At 41.9% G+C, this 15,889-nt stretch overlaps 1 protein-coding gene and 1 pseudogene across 1 annotated transcript; one reads left to right on the forward strand and one right to left on the reverse strand.

Annotated features, from left to right (window-relative positions):
• The first annotated feature begins 3,595 nt into the window (after nucleotides 1-3,595).
• Nucleotides 3,596-5,361, forward strand: LOC123037337. Its single transcript, XM_044457456.1, has 3 exons — nucleotides 3,596-4,063; nucleotides 4,150-4,391; nucleotides 5,082-5,361. Exons 1-3 carry the CDS (start codon nucleotides 3,596-3,598, stop codon nucleotides 5,359-5,361), a joined length of 990 nt encoding a protein of 329 aa, XP_044313391.1.
• Nucleotides 5,362-6,657: 1,296 nt separating this feature from the next.
• LOC123037338 lies at nucleotides 6,658-9,554 on the reverse strand (annotated as a pseudogene).
• Nucleotides 9,555-15,889: the final 6,335 nt, after the last annotated feature.

Here is a 15,889-nt window from a genome sequence, read left to right on the forward strand (position 1 = left end):
GAATAAGGCTGAGATTAATAATCTAAAGTAGAGTAAGTCGTTTGAAAAAATTGGGCAAATATATCGGCTATTGCCTGATCTGTGGTTCCCGTCATGTTTTCGAACGACAGCGAGGAAGGAAAAGAATTAGATTTACGCTTGGTGTTAACAAAATTATAAAACTGTTTCGGGTCCTGAGAGAACTGGACCTTACAACGGTTTAAGTAACTATTATAACACTGAGCATTAAGCACGGTAAATCTTGACCGAGCACTTAAATATCTAGTAAAAACAGATTGAGAACCGGTATTTTTATATTTCCTAAAAAGTCTGGACTTTACATTTCTTAAGTGTGTTAACTCTTTGCTAAACCAAGGTGATTTATTGGAAGTTGACGGATGGTACCACGGAACACAGGAATTAAAAAATGAGTTTATTGCAGTATAAAAAACATTAACTGCATCGGACATATTATTGCATAAGTAAAGATCAGACCAATTAAAGACAGAAATAAAATTATTAAGCCTCAGAAAGTCTGCCTTGCGAAAACAATGTATTCGTTTGGATTTTTCTGATTTTTCTTCTATAACTCTAGCCGTATCAAAGTTCGATTGTTGGATGATATGGATCTTCAGGTTGCGTGAGTGGTGCTACTCTGGACAGAAACACACTTTCAGGATTTGACAATCGATCCATCCTCAGTGGACCAAGTAACTCCAGGTATATTAAAATCACCTAGAACTATCAACTGATCCCTATCGGAAAGCTTATTTGCAACGGACTTAATAACGGATAGGTGATTTAAATAATCAGGAAGTTCAGACAACGGCGGAATATAAGAGCAAGTTATGTATATAAAGTTACCAGGAAGCGATAACTTTACACAAATAAATTCAATGGTATTGAATTCATCAAAAAATAATTCCTCAGACGGGAAGTTTGAATCAATTCCAATTAAGACTCCCCCTCCACGTCTAGAGGGACGGAATACAATTTAGTGAGTTTGCTACGCAAACCTCTTGCATTCTGATAGGAAAGAAGGAGGTTAGAAGTTAGTTTTTTGAAATTGGCACACTGGTTTGGCCTCGACTAGGAAGTTTTACTCCTACGGGCCCCTTCTTCTTTATCTTAGCCTCGAACTATTTTACAACCATATTATCCGGCCAAAAGTCGCACGAGCATATGACTTCAAAAAGCTCGTTAGGGACAGTTATCTTGAAAGATGAAATTTCTCTAGCATAAGAAAACTTAAACTTTTCCACCTTTACACTATTACAATCGGCTTTAGTTTTGTCTTGTATATAAGACAATACATCAGAAGATGTTTGATCAGGGGAAAGCCGAGAAACGAAAATTTGTTTCTTTAGTGGAACCACTAAAAGGGATTTTGGTGGAGCAGACATTGTTTCTGCAAAACCAACTTGAGCCGGTTGTCCGGACTCAGTAGTCCCTTGTGGTAGTGATGCTACATTCTGAGAGATAGGTGGATCCACTAATTGTGAAACCACTCCGGACAAATTGGAATTCTTAGAAGTCCCTGGTTGCATGCATTCTGTAACGGATTGTTCGGATACCGAATCTTTTTTAGCTGCTGATCTTAGCAACATTTGAGGGTTTGCTGAAATCAGCTGCTGATCCCCTTTTGCTCCTTACCACCAGCGGCCTTTTTGCGCTTAGGGGACTCTTCTAATAGCTTAAGACTATTAAACTGCGAGTCCAGCGCAGAGAGGAGATCATCAGCTCGGCGAAAACTATCTCTAGCAACTCCGAAACAGCTAATCAGCCCCATCAGGCCGCCTTTAGTTTGGCGCATGAACGATTTCATCTCGTTCGCAACCTCGATACAAGCGTCACAACAAAACTGCAAATTGGGCCCCTTCGAAAGGTCTTCACTTGTCCGGCCAGTAAAACCAGCGCACTTGGTGTGCACCATATTTTCACACAGCCATTTTTTGCAGAAGCAGACTAAATTTTTATTATTCATTTTATATTTATTGGGACCACTGTACCAAGAAAGCAAATTGAAATTTATAAACGAGCAGTTATAAGTACCGCAAGAGCGCAGAAACTGCACGCTTAGAACTTTCAAAGCAAAGAGAGCAAGAGAGCGGGAGCGTAAATAAGTTAAAGTGCATGCACAAAAGAGAAACAGCGGGGATATAAATAGGATAGAAAACACAGATAAGAATTACGAAAAACTAAAACAATTTATTAGTATCAATACAAAGTGCACTCGCGAAGCGAACGGAGTTTAAATTTATGTTTAAATAACCGAAAGAAAATTTAATGTTGTTTTTATAAAACCCACCGATGGGAATAAACGAAAACAAAATACAAAATTCGAAGCGCAGAAAAAAACACGACCGTTCACTTTGAAAGTCAAAGACGATTACAAAAAATTCTGCTTGGCTGATGTGACCACCCGACTGCTCTAGCAGTCGCTTCCTTATGAGCAGGTTGGGGATTCTTAACTTATCCCCATGATGTTTTTAGTATCCGTGAATAAGGTAGAGAAGAGGCCCCCTAGTAAATCGGCACTCAAGGGAGATTCTTGTAGCGCGGTATCCCACCGGAATTCGTCGATCCTGTCGTCACGAGAGCACGCCGAGTTATGTTATTACTTAAGAATAGTTTTAAGCATCCTACTAAAAAACAAATTACCATAAGATAAGTACGAACTTGTATAAAATTTATTTAATTGCCGGTCATCAGTAAGCCATCGAAAACTCCGTTTCGTTTGACTTTCTGTATGATTTGTCTAAAATCAAACTTCGATTAATCCGACAACGGAAATTAAAATACAATTTCGACTTTTCTTATTCTCCTTTGATCCTGCGGCCATTTTAGTCCATTTTCCTTTTGTGCAAATTAAGTACATTTCGAGTACATAAGTTAATTTGGCCGTACATCAAAATATACATATGTGTACATACATAATTAAAATCCAGTGAACAAATTCAGTGAAAAGTTTAAAGTGTGGAAAATATATTCCCAGCGCACACTGAATATTAATTACAAGTGATCCGCCAAAATCGGCCCCCTACTTATTTAAAGTGCCAGCCCTTCGCTGTGTTTCCACAGCTAAAATATTTTTAGCACACCTTTTCCATTTCAAATACAGTCCAGAAAAAATCGAAAATTACAACACATACCCGCCGGCCAGATTTATACATAAATTTTCCGCCACCTACACATATATATATTACATACATGTCGGATCTTAAATTATGGTAGTCAGTGTAAAAGACTTAAATCAAATACGCGTACCAAGTGACATTTCTTGTCTCTACACTAGACCGGTTGTTTGTTAGTACGCTTTAATCCTTCTATTCGCCAGATGGTCAAGATAGTTCGATGCGAACATGAGAGAGAGATGTTGCGTGAGGTTAGAGGTTTGAGAGAGAGATGTTGCGGAGGATAGAGGTTTGAAAGAGAGATAGACACTACGATTGTTGTGCGTGTATGCTTGAGCCACTGCGAGAGACAGAGATAGAAGTATGTTCGTTGCAGCTTTTTCTGGAGAGCATTTTCGGTATGCTAGAATGTTGGCGGACACTTTTAAGTTGGCAGTGGCGTGATCAAGTTTATTCGCCGTATACAATCTGCGTAATTAAATATGGAAGATAATAATAGCAACTCGACATCAGAAGTGGGATCAGTGCCAACTCCTGCATTTTCTGAAGATCAGTGGCGTACCATTATGGAACTGCAAAATCGTAATTTCGTCGAAATGTGTAGGGCTATGCAAGCGTCTGTGCGTCCACAAAATCAAGTGGTTTTGCCAAAATTTAACCCAGATGTAACTGGAGCTGATGCGACTCAATGGTGTGCAACGGCAAGCATTATTATGGACGAACAGCAGATTAATGGCAGCGCACTTATCATGATGTTGAGTAGTTGCATGCAGGGCAGTGCTTCAGCGTGGCTTGCACAGATCTGCTATCCCGGCATTAATTGGGAGCAGTTTAAAGAACTTTTTATACAGCGTTTCGAAATTAAGGAAACGTCGGCAGCTATGTTCCTGAATCTGCTGAACAGCCGTCCAGCCTACAATGAGTGCCCTGCAGTGTACGCAAGCCGTATGGTGACGTCATTGACCACAAAATGGCGCAATATGAACGTCGAGGAAATAACTATATCCACATGGTTAATTTTGACAACCGTTTGCAGAGTATGGTGTTCTCGTCAAATGTACAAACTAGAAGTCAACTCCAGATGGAACTGAAAGCATTTACATTTGACAAAAAGCGTAGTGCTGGAAGTACTGATGGTAATAGCGGCGACAGCAAGCGAGCCAAAATTGTGTGCCACTTATGCAAGAAACCAGGACATAAAATGGCGGAGTGTAAATTAAAGCGGTCTGGATCGGAGAATAAACAGCATCGCGATTTGCAGAATGTGACCTGTTACCGGTGTGGACAACTTGGGCATCTTGCGAATCGGTGCACGAACAATGCAGCTAAATCTGGAGCAGTTACTGAGAAGAAATGTAATCAATGTTTTGTGGCTGAGGCAAAAGGAGTTTTGAGACATCAGGGTGAGATCTTTCCTATTTGCTTTGACTCTGGAGCAGAATGCTCGCTTATTCGAAGTAGTGTTGCCGGTAAATTTTATGGCAAACTTATTAATAATATTGTCATAATACGAGGTATTGGCGACGCTGGCATTTCCAGTAAGCTACAAAAACTATCTAAATGTATTATTAATGGAAATATTGTAGAAATACTGTTTCACGTCATAGCAGATAAGTATCTCACAAATGATATTGTAATTGGTAGGGAAATCCTTAGTCAGGGATACGAAATCATCTTGACACCTGATAAATCTTAATTTGTTAAGTCTAAGTCTGTAAAAGTCTGTAAAGTATCTGAGCCATCTGCCTTGTTACTTAATGTTGATACTGAAATGATTGGTAATGACAAGAAAACTTAATTAAATTACTTGAAGACTATTCAGCTGCATTTATTGATGGAATCCCTTGCACAAAGGTTAATTCAGGTGAAATAACTATTAGATTAATTGATCCAAACAAAACCAAATGAAAAAGAAATTGTACGTGAAAGGATAACGGAATTGTTAAACTGTAACATTATTCGACCTAGATGTTCTCCCTATGCTAGTCCTATACTCTTGGTTAAAAAGAAGAACGGATCCGATCGACTTTGCGTTGACTATCGTGAACTGAACAACAATACTGTTTTGGACAGATATCCCTTACCACTTATTAACGATCAGATTGCTAGACTAGCGGGTGCAAAATATTTTACTTGTCTGGATATGGCTAGTGGATACCATCAGATACGCATTCATCCCGATTCTGTTGAATATACCGCGTTTGTTACACCTGCCATTTGGCCTCAAGAACGCCCGGAGCCATTATAAACGCATTGGGAAATCTTGCATATTCTTATGTAATAGTCTATATGGACGATATAATGGTGGTGTCATCTACCATAGAATTAGGTATGCAAAGATTGAGGATTGTTTTGGATGTATTGACTGCAGCGGGATTCTCTTTTAACATAGCAAAATGTGGATTCTTAAAAACTACTGTACAATACTTGGGGTATGACTATAATAAACCACATTATTTCTACTACCGACTCTTTGCCAAGCCTAAAATCATTAATTTTATCTTACCTAGCACAAAATTAGTATTAGTATTAGTCTCGTACGTATTTGTAATCTTAGTCTGTCCGCTTCTACATTGTGCTTTTAACTTCTCGCGATCTCGTTTTTACGCCTATTAGGCTCAACGTCCGAAAAAAAAAAAAAATGAGGTACGAGCTAGAGAGTTAAGGCCTAATCCGCGAAAAATTCTTGCGTTAAATTCCTTGCCACCACCGCAAACCGTTCGTAGCGTAAGACAGTTTATAGGATTGGCGTCTTATTTTCGAAAATTCGTGCCTCGGTTCTCACAGATTATGAAACAGATATATTCCTTAACTTCGAGTAAAAGTGTGTTTAATTGGAATAACGAGTTGGAAGATATTAGAAAAAATATTATTGCTATCCTTATAAATGAGCCTGTACTTGTTATTTTTGATCCACAACATCCAATAGAGTTACACACAGATGCTAGCTTTTATGGTTATGGTGCAATGTTAATGCATCGAATCAATGGTAGTCCTCATGTAATAGAGTATTTTAGTAAAACTACTTCCCCTGCAGAGTCTAGATACCATTCATACGAATTAGAAACCTTGGCAGTGGTAGAATCCGTTAAACAGTTCCGTCATTATTTAGTTCGTCGTACGTTTATAGTGTATACTGATTGTAATTCTCTTAAATCATCGTGGACAAAGATTGAGCTAACACCAAGAGTGCATCGTTGGTGGGCGTATTTGCAGTCGTTTGATTTCAAAATCGAATATAGAGAAGGAAGGCGCATGGCACATGTGGATTTTTTTATCGAGAAATCATATTCAGGAAGCCACCAAAGTTTAAAAGTCTATAGTCCCTGAAAAGCGTGTAAACTTGGCAGAAATCTCAAGTGACTGGCTTGCTGCTGAACAGCGCCAGGATTCTGAAATCACTGATATCATTAGGTTAGGTTAGGTTAGGACGGCTGCCAGGCTGTACCCTGGTACACCTAGACCTCTGTGGGTCCATTGTGATACCGTATGGTCTCTATTTTTGAGTCCCCTATCCGTAAGAGTCAGCCTGTAGGTTGGTCGATCAGCAGGTCCCCCATCCGGAGGATTTAATAAAAGAGCTTAGACTCTTCAGGTTAGTCTGCGATATTTCGGTCAGGTCATTTATGAAAGGATATCCTAAGTGTTTCAGTCTAAGCCTGCATAGGGCTGGGCATGAACAGAGTAGGTGTTCCACCGTTTCCTCTTCTTCCTCATCCCTGCAGCTTCTGCAAAAATCGTTTTTTGGGGCTTTTAGCCTGCCGGCGTGTGCGCCAACGAGCCAGTGGCCTGTGAGTACTCGAATTAGCATGCTGCACTCAGTGCGGCTGAAATTGAGTAGTTCTGATGTTTTCTTATTGTTTATTACAGGCCATGTCTGGTGAGAGATTCGGCATTGCGGTGTGTTTTGCCAATAAGTGTTGGCTAATTTGCTGAAGTGGTTTTTAATAATTAGCTTACAAGTAGCCATCGGCATGCCGACATTCTCCTTTCCTGGAAGGAGAGGTATGGTGGTGCCTTGCCTGGCTAGCTCGTCTGCTATACAGTTGCCTACGATATCCCGGTGACCCGGAACCCATATAAGGCTGACCGTAAACTGACTAGCCATCTCGTGGAGAGATTTGCGACAGTCTGCTATTGTTCGGGAGTTTGTATTTGTCGAGTAGATTGATTTAATAGCCGCTTGGCTATCACTATATATGTTTATGTGTCTGTTCTGGGTGTTTAAGTCCCTTAAACAGACAAGTGCTTCCATTATAGCATACACTTCCGCTTGGAAGACACTGCAGTGGTCAGGAAGTCTGAAAGACCGCCTGATCTCTAATTGCTCGGAGTATATGCCTCCACCTACGTGTCCGTCTAGTTTGGAGCCGTCTGTATATAAACAGATTGCATCTATTGAGCCCGGTCGGCCACGATCCCAAACTTCCCTGCCTGGGATCAGAGCTTCGAAGGGCGTGTGATTGTATTCACGGGTTTTACATAGATCCGTTTTTGGCGGGATCAATTTGTCATGCTGAAGAATCTTAGCGTGACCAAACAGTTGGGCTTTCCATTGCCCTGTATCCCTTAGTCGAATGGCTGCCGATTTCGCCCTTTCCATTCCTGCTAAGTCCAGGCTCTGGAGGTTCAAGATCGCATTCAGCGCTTCGTTTGGGGTAGTTCGAAGGGCTCCACTCATACACAAGGCCGCCATGCGCTGTACTTTGTTAAGTGGAGTTAAGATACATTGTTTGTGTAAGGCGGTCCACCACAGAGCCACTCCATATAGTAGGATTGGTTTGACTACCGCTATGTATATCCAATTGACGATTTTAGGGGACATACCCCATCTTAGCCCAATTGCTTTTTTACAAGAGTAAAGTGCAATGGTCGCTTTCTTGGTTCTCTCTTGGTTGTTTAGGCCCCATTTAAGACGCTTATCTAATACTAACCCCAAGTATCTTGCGTGCTCGCTAAAAGAGAGATTACAGTTGTTTAAAGTGGGTGGGTTAAGTTTTGGGATTTTGTATCTATTTGTAAAAAGGACTAGTTCCGTTTTTGAGGGATTTACCCCAAGTCCGTTCTTTGTAGTCCATTCCGATAGTGTTTTTAGTTTTGCGGTCATAAGATCGCATAACGTTTGTGGATACCTACCATTAAAGATGATAGCGACATCGTCTGCGTATGCCACTATTTTACAGCCTCCTCCTTCAAGAATCCGCAGTAGTTTATTTACCGCGATATTCCATAAAAGGGGTGATGGTACACCTCCTTGCGGAGTGCCTCTGTTCACTAATCAAGTCTGGGTCGAGGTCCCTAGTGTGGCCGTGACCAATCTGCTTATCAGCAATTTGTGGATCAGCCCCACCAGCGGTGGCTCAACCCCTAGTTCAGTGAGGGATTCTGTTATTGCCGTGGGGAGCACGTTGTTGAAAGCTCCTTCTATGTCAAGGAAGGCGATCAAGGTGTATTCTTGTATACTGAGTGATTTCTCGATGTTGCTTACTACCAAGTGTAGCGCCGATTCGGTCGACTTACCTTTGGTGTATGCGTGTTGCGCCTCTGATATCTATGAATGGACCAGTTTATATTACGGTCTGATAGTAGGAGATTTAAGTTTATTCCTTCTCCAGTGTGTCTTCCTGGGGGATGTCCTGTTTGCAGGCTCCCTGGGAAGTGAGCGTCTAGGAGTAGGTTTAGGGATTCTTCACTAGAGTCCGACCATGATCCGTCAGCCTTTTGGAGATAGCCCAGGGATACGGCTGTCTTAGAAAGTATTTTTCTGAGCCTTGCCGTCATCAGTTGTCTTTTCAATGTCCGAGCAGAAGTTCTGCCACGCAGTTTTCTTCTCTTTTCTGATGGCCTTTTTGTATGTGGCTAGTTCCTTTTTGTAGCTTTGCCAGTTTATGTCCTCATTTGCAGCTTTCGCTCTGTTGAACAGGTTTCTGCATTTGGCTCTGAGGATTGATATTTGCTGGGTCCACCAAGGAGGTTTTTTCCTTCCCCTTGGTTTCCCTAACGGGCATGCAGCTGAGAATGCCGCGTTGCATGCTTCTGTGAATTTGTTTACTATATTATCTAGCTCCTGAGTGCAAGGAGTGCTTTCTGGTGGCTTCCTGGGGAGGAAGTTCGATAGAATTTCTTTGTATTTATTTCAGTTTGCCCGCCTGGGGTTGGCAAAGCTGACCGGCGCAGGTGACACTAGGGACAAAGTTGTCTCTATAAACCTATGATCTGAAAATGAGTGCTCGTCGGAGACAGCCCAGTTTGTGACTGTGCTTATGAGTGAATCTGATGCCAGGGTTAGATCTATGATCGTTTGGCACGTTTTTGTTATAAAAGTAGGGGTATTGCCCCTATTACAAAGAAATAAGTTCGAATTAAGAATGAAATCGAATAAAGACTCACCTCTGTCGTTGTTGATAGGGCAGCCCCACTGAGTATGGTGGGCATTTGCATCGCATCCTATCACCAAACCTTTCTTAAGCTCTTCACATTCCTGTACCAGTCCTCTGACTAGCGCGTCTGGGGGGTCTACCTTTTCGAAAGCCATGTAGGCCGATAGCATCCTAAAAGAGCCGCTTTGCAGCTCCAGGCTTATTGCTGTGTTGTTTCCGTTGCTGTATTTGTGAAGCAGAAATGTACTAAGATGCCGTTTGGCTAAAATGCAGGTTCGAATTATACCTTGTTTGGGGTCAAGCATAAGCTTGTAGTCTTTTGTTCCTAGTCCAGCAACCCTGCCTCCTGCTACCCAGGGTTCCTGAACTAAGACCACGTCGGCTTCGCCTCTGGCCAGGCGAAGCAAAAGAGCAGCGGACGCTGCTTTACTGTGATGTAGGTTGATCTGCAGGAGTCTTAGCGACATCCCCAGCTGCAACCTCCACCACAGTAACGTCGGCCTCCGAATCGCTCAGGTCCACTTCGTCGATTGCCGGTCCCATCGCTCGCATCTCTCTGCTTAGTGACGAGTCGGTTGAATAGCCGTCCTCCGGCACACCAGAGGCCTCCACTTCCTTCGCAAGCACCTGCTCGGCTGGGTTGCCGGCAGGACTTCCCGAGGAATTAGAGTCCCCTTTATATATTTTAATATGTATGGCACTGAACCCATAGTTGAGCGTTCCCCGAGCAGCCTCTATGGGAGCGACCGACTCCTTATTTAGTACCACGATCGCTTGGTTTACGTCACCTACGTGCTTCTCCACCTTAACGACTTTCCAGTCTTTTGTGGGGAGATGTGGGTTGCATTCTTGCAACATATAGAGAATGTCCTCCGGTGATGCGATTGCTGCTGGGAGCCAAATTCTGGCTCGCGGTCTACTGGGGACGTCACACCAATCTAGTGCGACTATGTTCGCCCCTTCGTAGACTGCACCGAGCTGAGCTACCGCCTGTTTATATAGGTCAGCTGATTGCAGGCCACCACTTTTACGCTGCCCTGGTACCAGCCCGCGTCCATACAGCAAGGCGCTGAACCGGGCTTCTCGCGTACCATACGCAGGCAAATGAGTGACAGCTTGGACTCAACCGCCTTCCATTTGTTTCTGGGGATCCTGTTCTCCGGATTTCCCCTATCTATGAGTCCAAGTAGGACCCGATCTTTGGTGATCTCGGCAAAGGAGACCGACGGCTGGATCTTCGATCTCTTCGCCGACGGGCCGGGCAGCTCTATGGAGCGTTGCCTCTTCGCCTGAGCAGCTTCTTGTTGGGGCTTCTCTTGCCCATAGTTGGGAAACACCGTCCTTGCCCACTCTACCTTCTTTAGCCATTCGGGCGAAGGCGTGGCGACAGTGCTTCTGGCATGTGAGCGCAGGGTTTGGGCGGCAGTCCGTCTCTCTGCGTATGTAAAATTCTTCTTTGCACCAGCGGGTGACCCGATCGACTTTGCTGCGCCTACCACTGGTTTTGGCGCAGATGCGCACATAGCAGAGGCGTTAGCGACAGTCTTTCTGTCCCCCGACATCCCTTGTTTGGGATGGGGCCCTTTCTGGGCCCTACTGGTGCTTGCAGTGGAACCATCGTTCGTCTTTGCAGCGCTGGGTTTTTGTGGAGTTCCCGTCTCCGTTTTTTTGTTTGTGTTTTTATGTGTGCTTCCATAGTTGGTCCCACGAGCTGCGGAGAAGTGGAAAGGTCCGCCCGGGCAGAGATCCGCGTTACCCGGGTAAGGCGGTAGATAGAACAGGGGGTCTCCATCTCCCTGAGCCCACCGTGTGAGACTGAGCTAGTTGTTGATCCGGGCCCCCAGTCAGGCTGACTCTTGGCACGTTCAAGATTACACCGTAGTCCGGCCCGGAGTGAGATATTGTTTGGGAGAGGAAGTGGGTAGGTGGTGTGTGGGGGATATTGGGTTTGTGTAAAGCAACTGTTTAGATGCAGCTGAACAAATCGCATCGTCGGTACTGCCTCGTTGCAAGATACCCGCTGGTTGTCCGGGACTGCTTATTTGCTGGGGTTTCCGTCCACGATTCCGTGTTTGATTTCCACCGCCAGCTTATTCGCAGTTGGCCTCGAGTGAGGTCGTCCGCTATCCGCAACCTGCGACCCGCTCGGTCGCCCCAGCTAGCCGGCTTCAGAACCATCTCACAAGTTCCTCAGACCAAGCCTGATATCATTAACAAACTTAACTCTAAAGAGTTGACAGATGATGTTGCACAGACTTATGAGTTGAGAAAAGGTGTTTTGTTTCGTAAAGTTCAGAGAAATGGAAGAACCCGTTGTTTGCCAGTAGTGCCCCACGCATTTCGATGGTCGGTAACAAATCAAGTGCACGAGTCCATCATGCTTTTGGGATGGAAAAAGACTCTTGACAAGACTTATCAATATTATTGGTTTGCTAAGATGAATAAATATGTTAGAAAGTTTGTCGATAGCTGCATTACATGTAAAACTGTTAAGGGTTCATCTGGGAAGATACAAGCCGAGTTACATCCAATTCCAAAAGTGAGTGTGCATATCGACATTACTGGAAAATTAAGTGGGAAGAATGATCTTAAGGAATATGTGAAAGTACAAATTGATGCTTTAACAAAATTTGTTTATTTGTTCCATACTTTAAGATTAGATTCTGACAGTTGTATTCAGGCAATGAAATCATCTATTTCTTTGTTCGGAATACCGCAGCGTATAATAGCTGATCAGGGTAGATGTTTTACTAGTGGGAAATTTTCAGAATTTTGTACATCACAGAAGTTTAAGCTTCATCTTATAGCTACAGGAGAAAGCCGTGCAAACGGTCAAGTTGAACGTGTGATGAGTACACTTAAGAATCTGTCAGCGGTTGAATCAAGTCACCGATCTTGGCAAGATGCTTTAGGTGAGGTACAACTTGCCTTGAATTGCACAGTTAGTAGTGCAACCAAAGCAAGTCCCCTAGAGTTGCTTGTCGGCAAGGAGGCTCGTCCTTTGGGCTTGATTCCACCGTATGATACAGAGATGGAGGTAGATAAAGTTTATGCTAGAGATAGGGCAATTGAAAATATGAATAATCAAGCTAGTTACGACAAATTAAGGTTCGATAAAAATAAAGCAGCAGTGGAACAACATAAAATTGGAGATTTTGTTTTACTGAAAAGTGAAGAACGACATCAAACTAAATTGGATGCAAAGTTTAAAGGACCATTTTTGGTTAGTGAAGTTTTAGAAGGAGATAGATATATCTTGAAGTCATTGCATAATAAAAGAACTTATAAATATTGTCATGAAGATTTGAGAAAGATGCCGGATGGTTATGTTCCGAGTGAATTGGAGTGCCCGCCTGAGAATTGTTGAAATGGTTATAATATATCCGTGTGAGAGGATATGTTATGTGATTAACAAAATGTCCATATAGAGTATGGAATGGTTGAAATGAAGTTGCAATAGACTTCGATAAGAAAATGTTTGTGAATGGCGGATGTGTTTGAGAATTCGAGCGGAAATAACCTGGCGGCTGCAAAGTTTATGACAATATTTGATTGAAATGTATGAGTTAAAGACATGGTTTTGAGATTTGAGCTATCTACGTCATTGGGCAAGCACAAGTGAAAGACGAAAGTTGGAACATGGCGTGTGGCGCTCTTGAAGGGACTATGCTCTTAATCAAAAGGAAATCATAGTGACGATAACTAGAGTCGAATTTTGAATTGCTGAGAAGCAAATGTAATGAATTAAATGTTAACATGAATTTGATTATGTAATGAGAATAATAATTGAAATTTGTTTATAATGTTGTGTAGAATGTAAAATATAGAAAGACTTTGAAATAAGCGAAAATGTTAAGTGTAAGGCCATATATCGAATAAATAAATGGTATTTGAAATTGATGTGTAAAAAAAACACAAGCTATAATCACGGATCTATAAGTCATATTTGTAATATTAAGGTTACAGTACACGAGGACGTGTAATTGTCAGAATGGCCGTGTCGGATCTTAAATTATGGTAGTCAGTGTAAAAGACTTAAATCAAATACGCGTACCAAGTGGCATTTCTTGTCTCTACACTATAACGGTTGTTTGTTAGTACGCTTTGATCCTTCTATTCGCCAGATGGTCAGGATAGTTCGATGCGAACATGAGAGAGAGATGTTGCGTGAGGTTAGAGGTTTGAGAGAGAGATGTTGCGTGAGGATAGAGGTTTGAAAGAGAGATACACACTACGATTGTTGTGTGTGTATGCTTGAGCCACTGCGAGAGACAGAGATAGAAGTATGTTCGTTGCAGCTTTTTCTGGAGAGCATTTTCGGTATGCTAGAATGTTGGCGGACACTTTTAAGTTGCCATGGCGTGATCAAGTTTATTCGGCGTATACAATCTGCGTAATTAAATATGGACGATAATAATACCAACCCGACATACATATGTTTTCCTACAAACATATATATTACATACATATATTTTCCTACATAAATATATATTAAATACATGTATTTTCCTACATACATACATATATATTACATACATCATATTTTCTAAGCCCAACAGCGAAAATATACCAGCTAAAAGTTTTCCGTCGGTCAACTCAAATATACAGTTAATCAAATATAAACAAAAATAAAATAAATAATAAAACTTTTTGTTTCCAGTGTTTTCTCTCTCTCTTTAATTCCAGAGGTTGTTGCGTGAGCGCGAACATACATAGAAAAAAAGGGGCTTTGTGCACCCTTTATTTTTTGTGCACCCTTTATTTTTTGTGCACCCTTTATTATTCCGATCAAATAATTAAATATCACAATTTATTCCGATTAAATAATTAAATTCCGACCAATACAAAACCAAATTCAATTGGCATTTCCATATTTTTTTTTGTTGTTCAACCAATCCGAGTGTGAACATCACATTATTTATTATTGCCCGATCATTAAATACCGTGATATATATATATTTTTTTTTTTCGTTGAGACCAAAAACGAGATAAATACTCCTCTACTCCAACAAACTGGTTGGGTATTTTTTCGGTATTTTTTTTTATTTTTTTTCAGTATTTCTTCTGAAACTTATTAAAAATGAAAAAAAAGGGCGCTCACTCCGCCCACACATAAAGAGGTAAAGTCGCCACCTCCTAAACCGTCTCCTTTTCCTGTCGAAAGAGTAAAATGACTGCAACGGCGTCCGAAATCGCTATAAACCAATTCATTGAGGTCTCGGATCGACTGTCCGAATTGGAAGCACGAATGAGCATATCCTCGGCGGTCCCTCCGACTCTATCCGTCCTAAACCTTCGCCGAGACGAAGTCCGAGATGTATGAGCCCGCATTAAGAAAGGCTATGATGTCTGTACCACGTGCATGGTAGCGGAGAAAGTGCAGCTGAGAGCTTGCCAATTCTCAAGTCGAAGTACGGCTATTGCTACAGCCTGTACGAAAGGTGTGGTGCTCAGATCGCGGATATGATAGCGCAAAGTTGGAACATGGCGTGAGGCGCTCTTGAAGGGACTATGCTCTTAATCAAAAGGAAATCATAGTGACGATAACTAGAGTCGAATTTTGAATTGCTGAGAAGCAAATGTAATGAATTAAATGTTAACATGAATTTGATTATGTAATGAGAATAATAATTGAAATTTGTTTATAATGTTGTGTAAAATGTAAAATATAGAAAGACTTTGAAATAAGCGAAAATGTTAAGTGTAAGGCCATATATCGAATAAATAAATGGTATTTGAAATTGATGTGTAAAAAAAACACAAGCTATAATCACGGATCTATAAGTCATATTTGTAATATTAAGGTTACAGTACACGAGGACGTGTAATTGTCAGAATGGCCGTGTCGGATCTTAAATTATGGTAGTCAGTGTAAAAGACTTAAATCAAATACGCGTACCAAGTGGCATTTCTTGTCTCTACACTATAACGGTTGTTTGTTAGTACGCTTTGATCCTTCTATTCGCCAGATGGTCAGGATAGTTCGATGCGAACATGAGAGAGAGATGTTGCGTGAGGTTAGAGGTTTGAGAGAGAGATGTTGCGTGAGGATAGAGGTTTGAAAGAGAGATACACACTACGATTGTTGTGCGTGTATGCTTGAGCCACTGCGAGAGACAGAGATAGAAGTATGTTCGTTGCAGCTTTTTCTGGAGAGCATTTTCGGTATACCAACACAATCAGGCTGTCGGCTTCCTCCGTGCGATACCGAGGTTTTCACTGGCGATTATCTTCGATGACCGACATTTAGGGATTTGTTCACGGCCATTTATATTAACAATCCGAGGCTAACGCCAGTCGAAAAATTATTCCACCTTAACGCCAAAACGAGTGGCGACGCGCACACCATAGTTTCTAAAACGTCTCTCACTAACGATGGTTTTTGCTCAGCTTGGG

Source organism: Drosophila rhopaloa, unplaced genomic scaffold (assembly GCF_018152115.1).
Source record: "Drosophila rhopaloa isolate 14029-0021.01 unplaced genomic scaffold, ASM1815211v1 contig_158, whole genome shotgun sequence".
Taxonomy (NCBI): Eukaryota; Metazoa; Arthropoda; class Insecta; order Diptera; family Drosophilidae; genus Drosophila; species Drosophila rhopaloa.

Coding starts and splice junctions, on each gene's coding strand:
- LOC123037337 (XM_044457456.1), top strand. CDS start 3,596: ATGGAAGATAATAATAGCAACTCGACATCAGAAGTGGGATCAGTGCCA. Junction 4,064..4,149: donor CAGTGTACGCAAGCCGTATG/GTGACGTCATTG, acceptor AACCGTTTGCAG/AGTATGGTGTTCTCGTCAAA. Junction 4,392..5,081: donor CAGAATGTGACCTGTTACCG/GTGTGGACAACT, acceptor TATTCGACCTAG/ATGTTCTCCCTATGCTAGTC.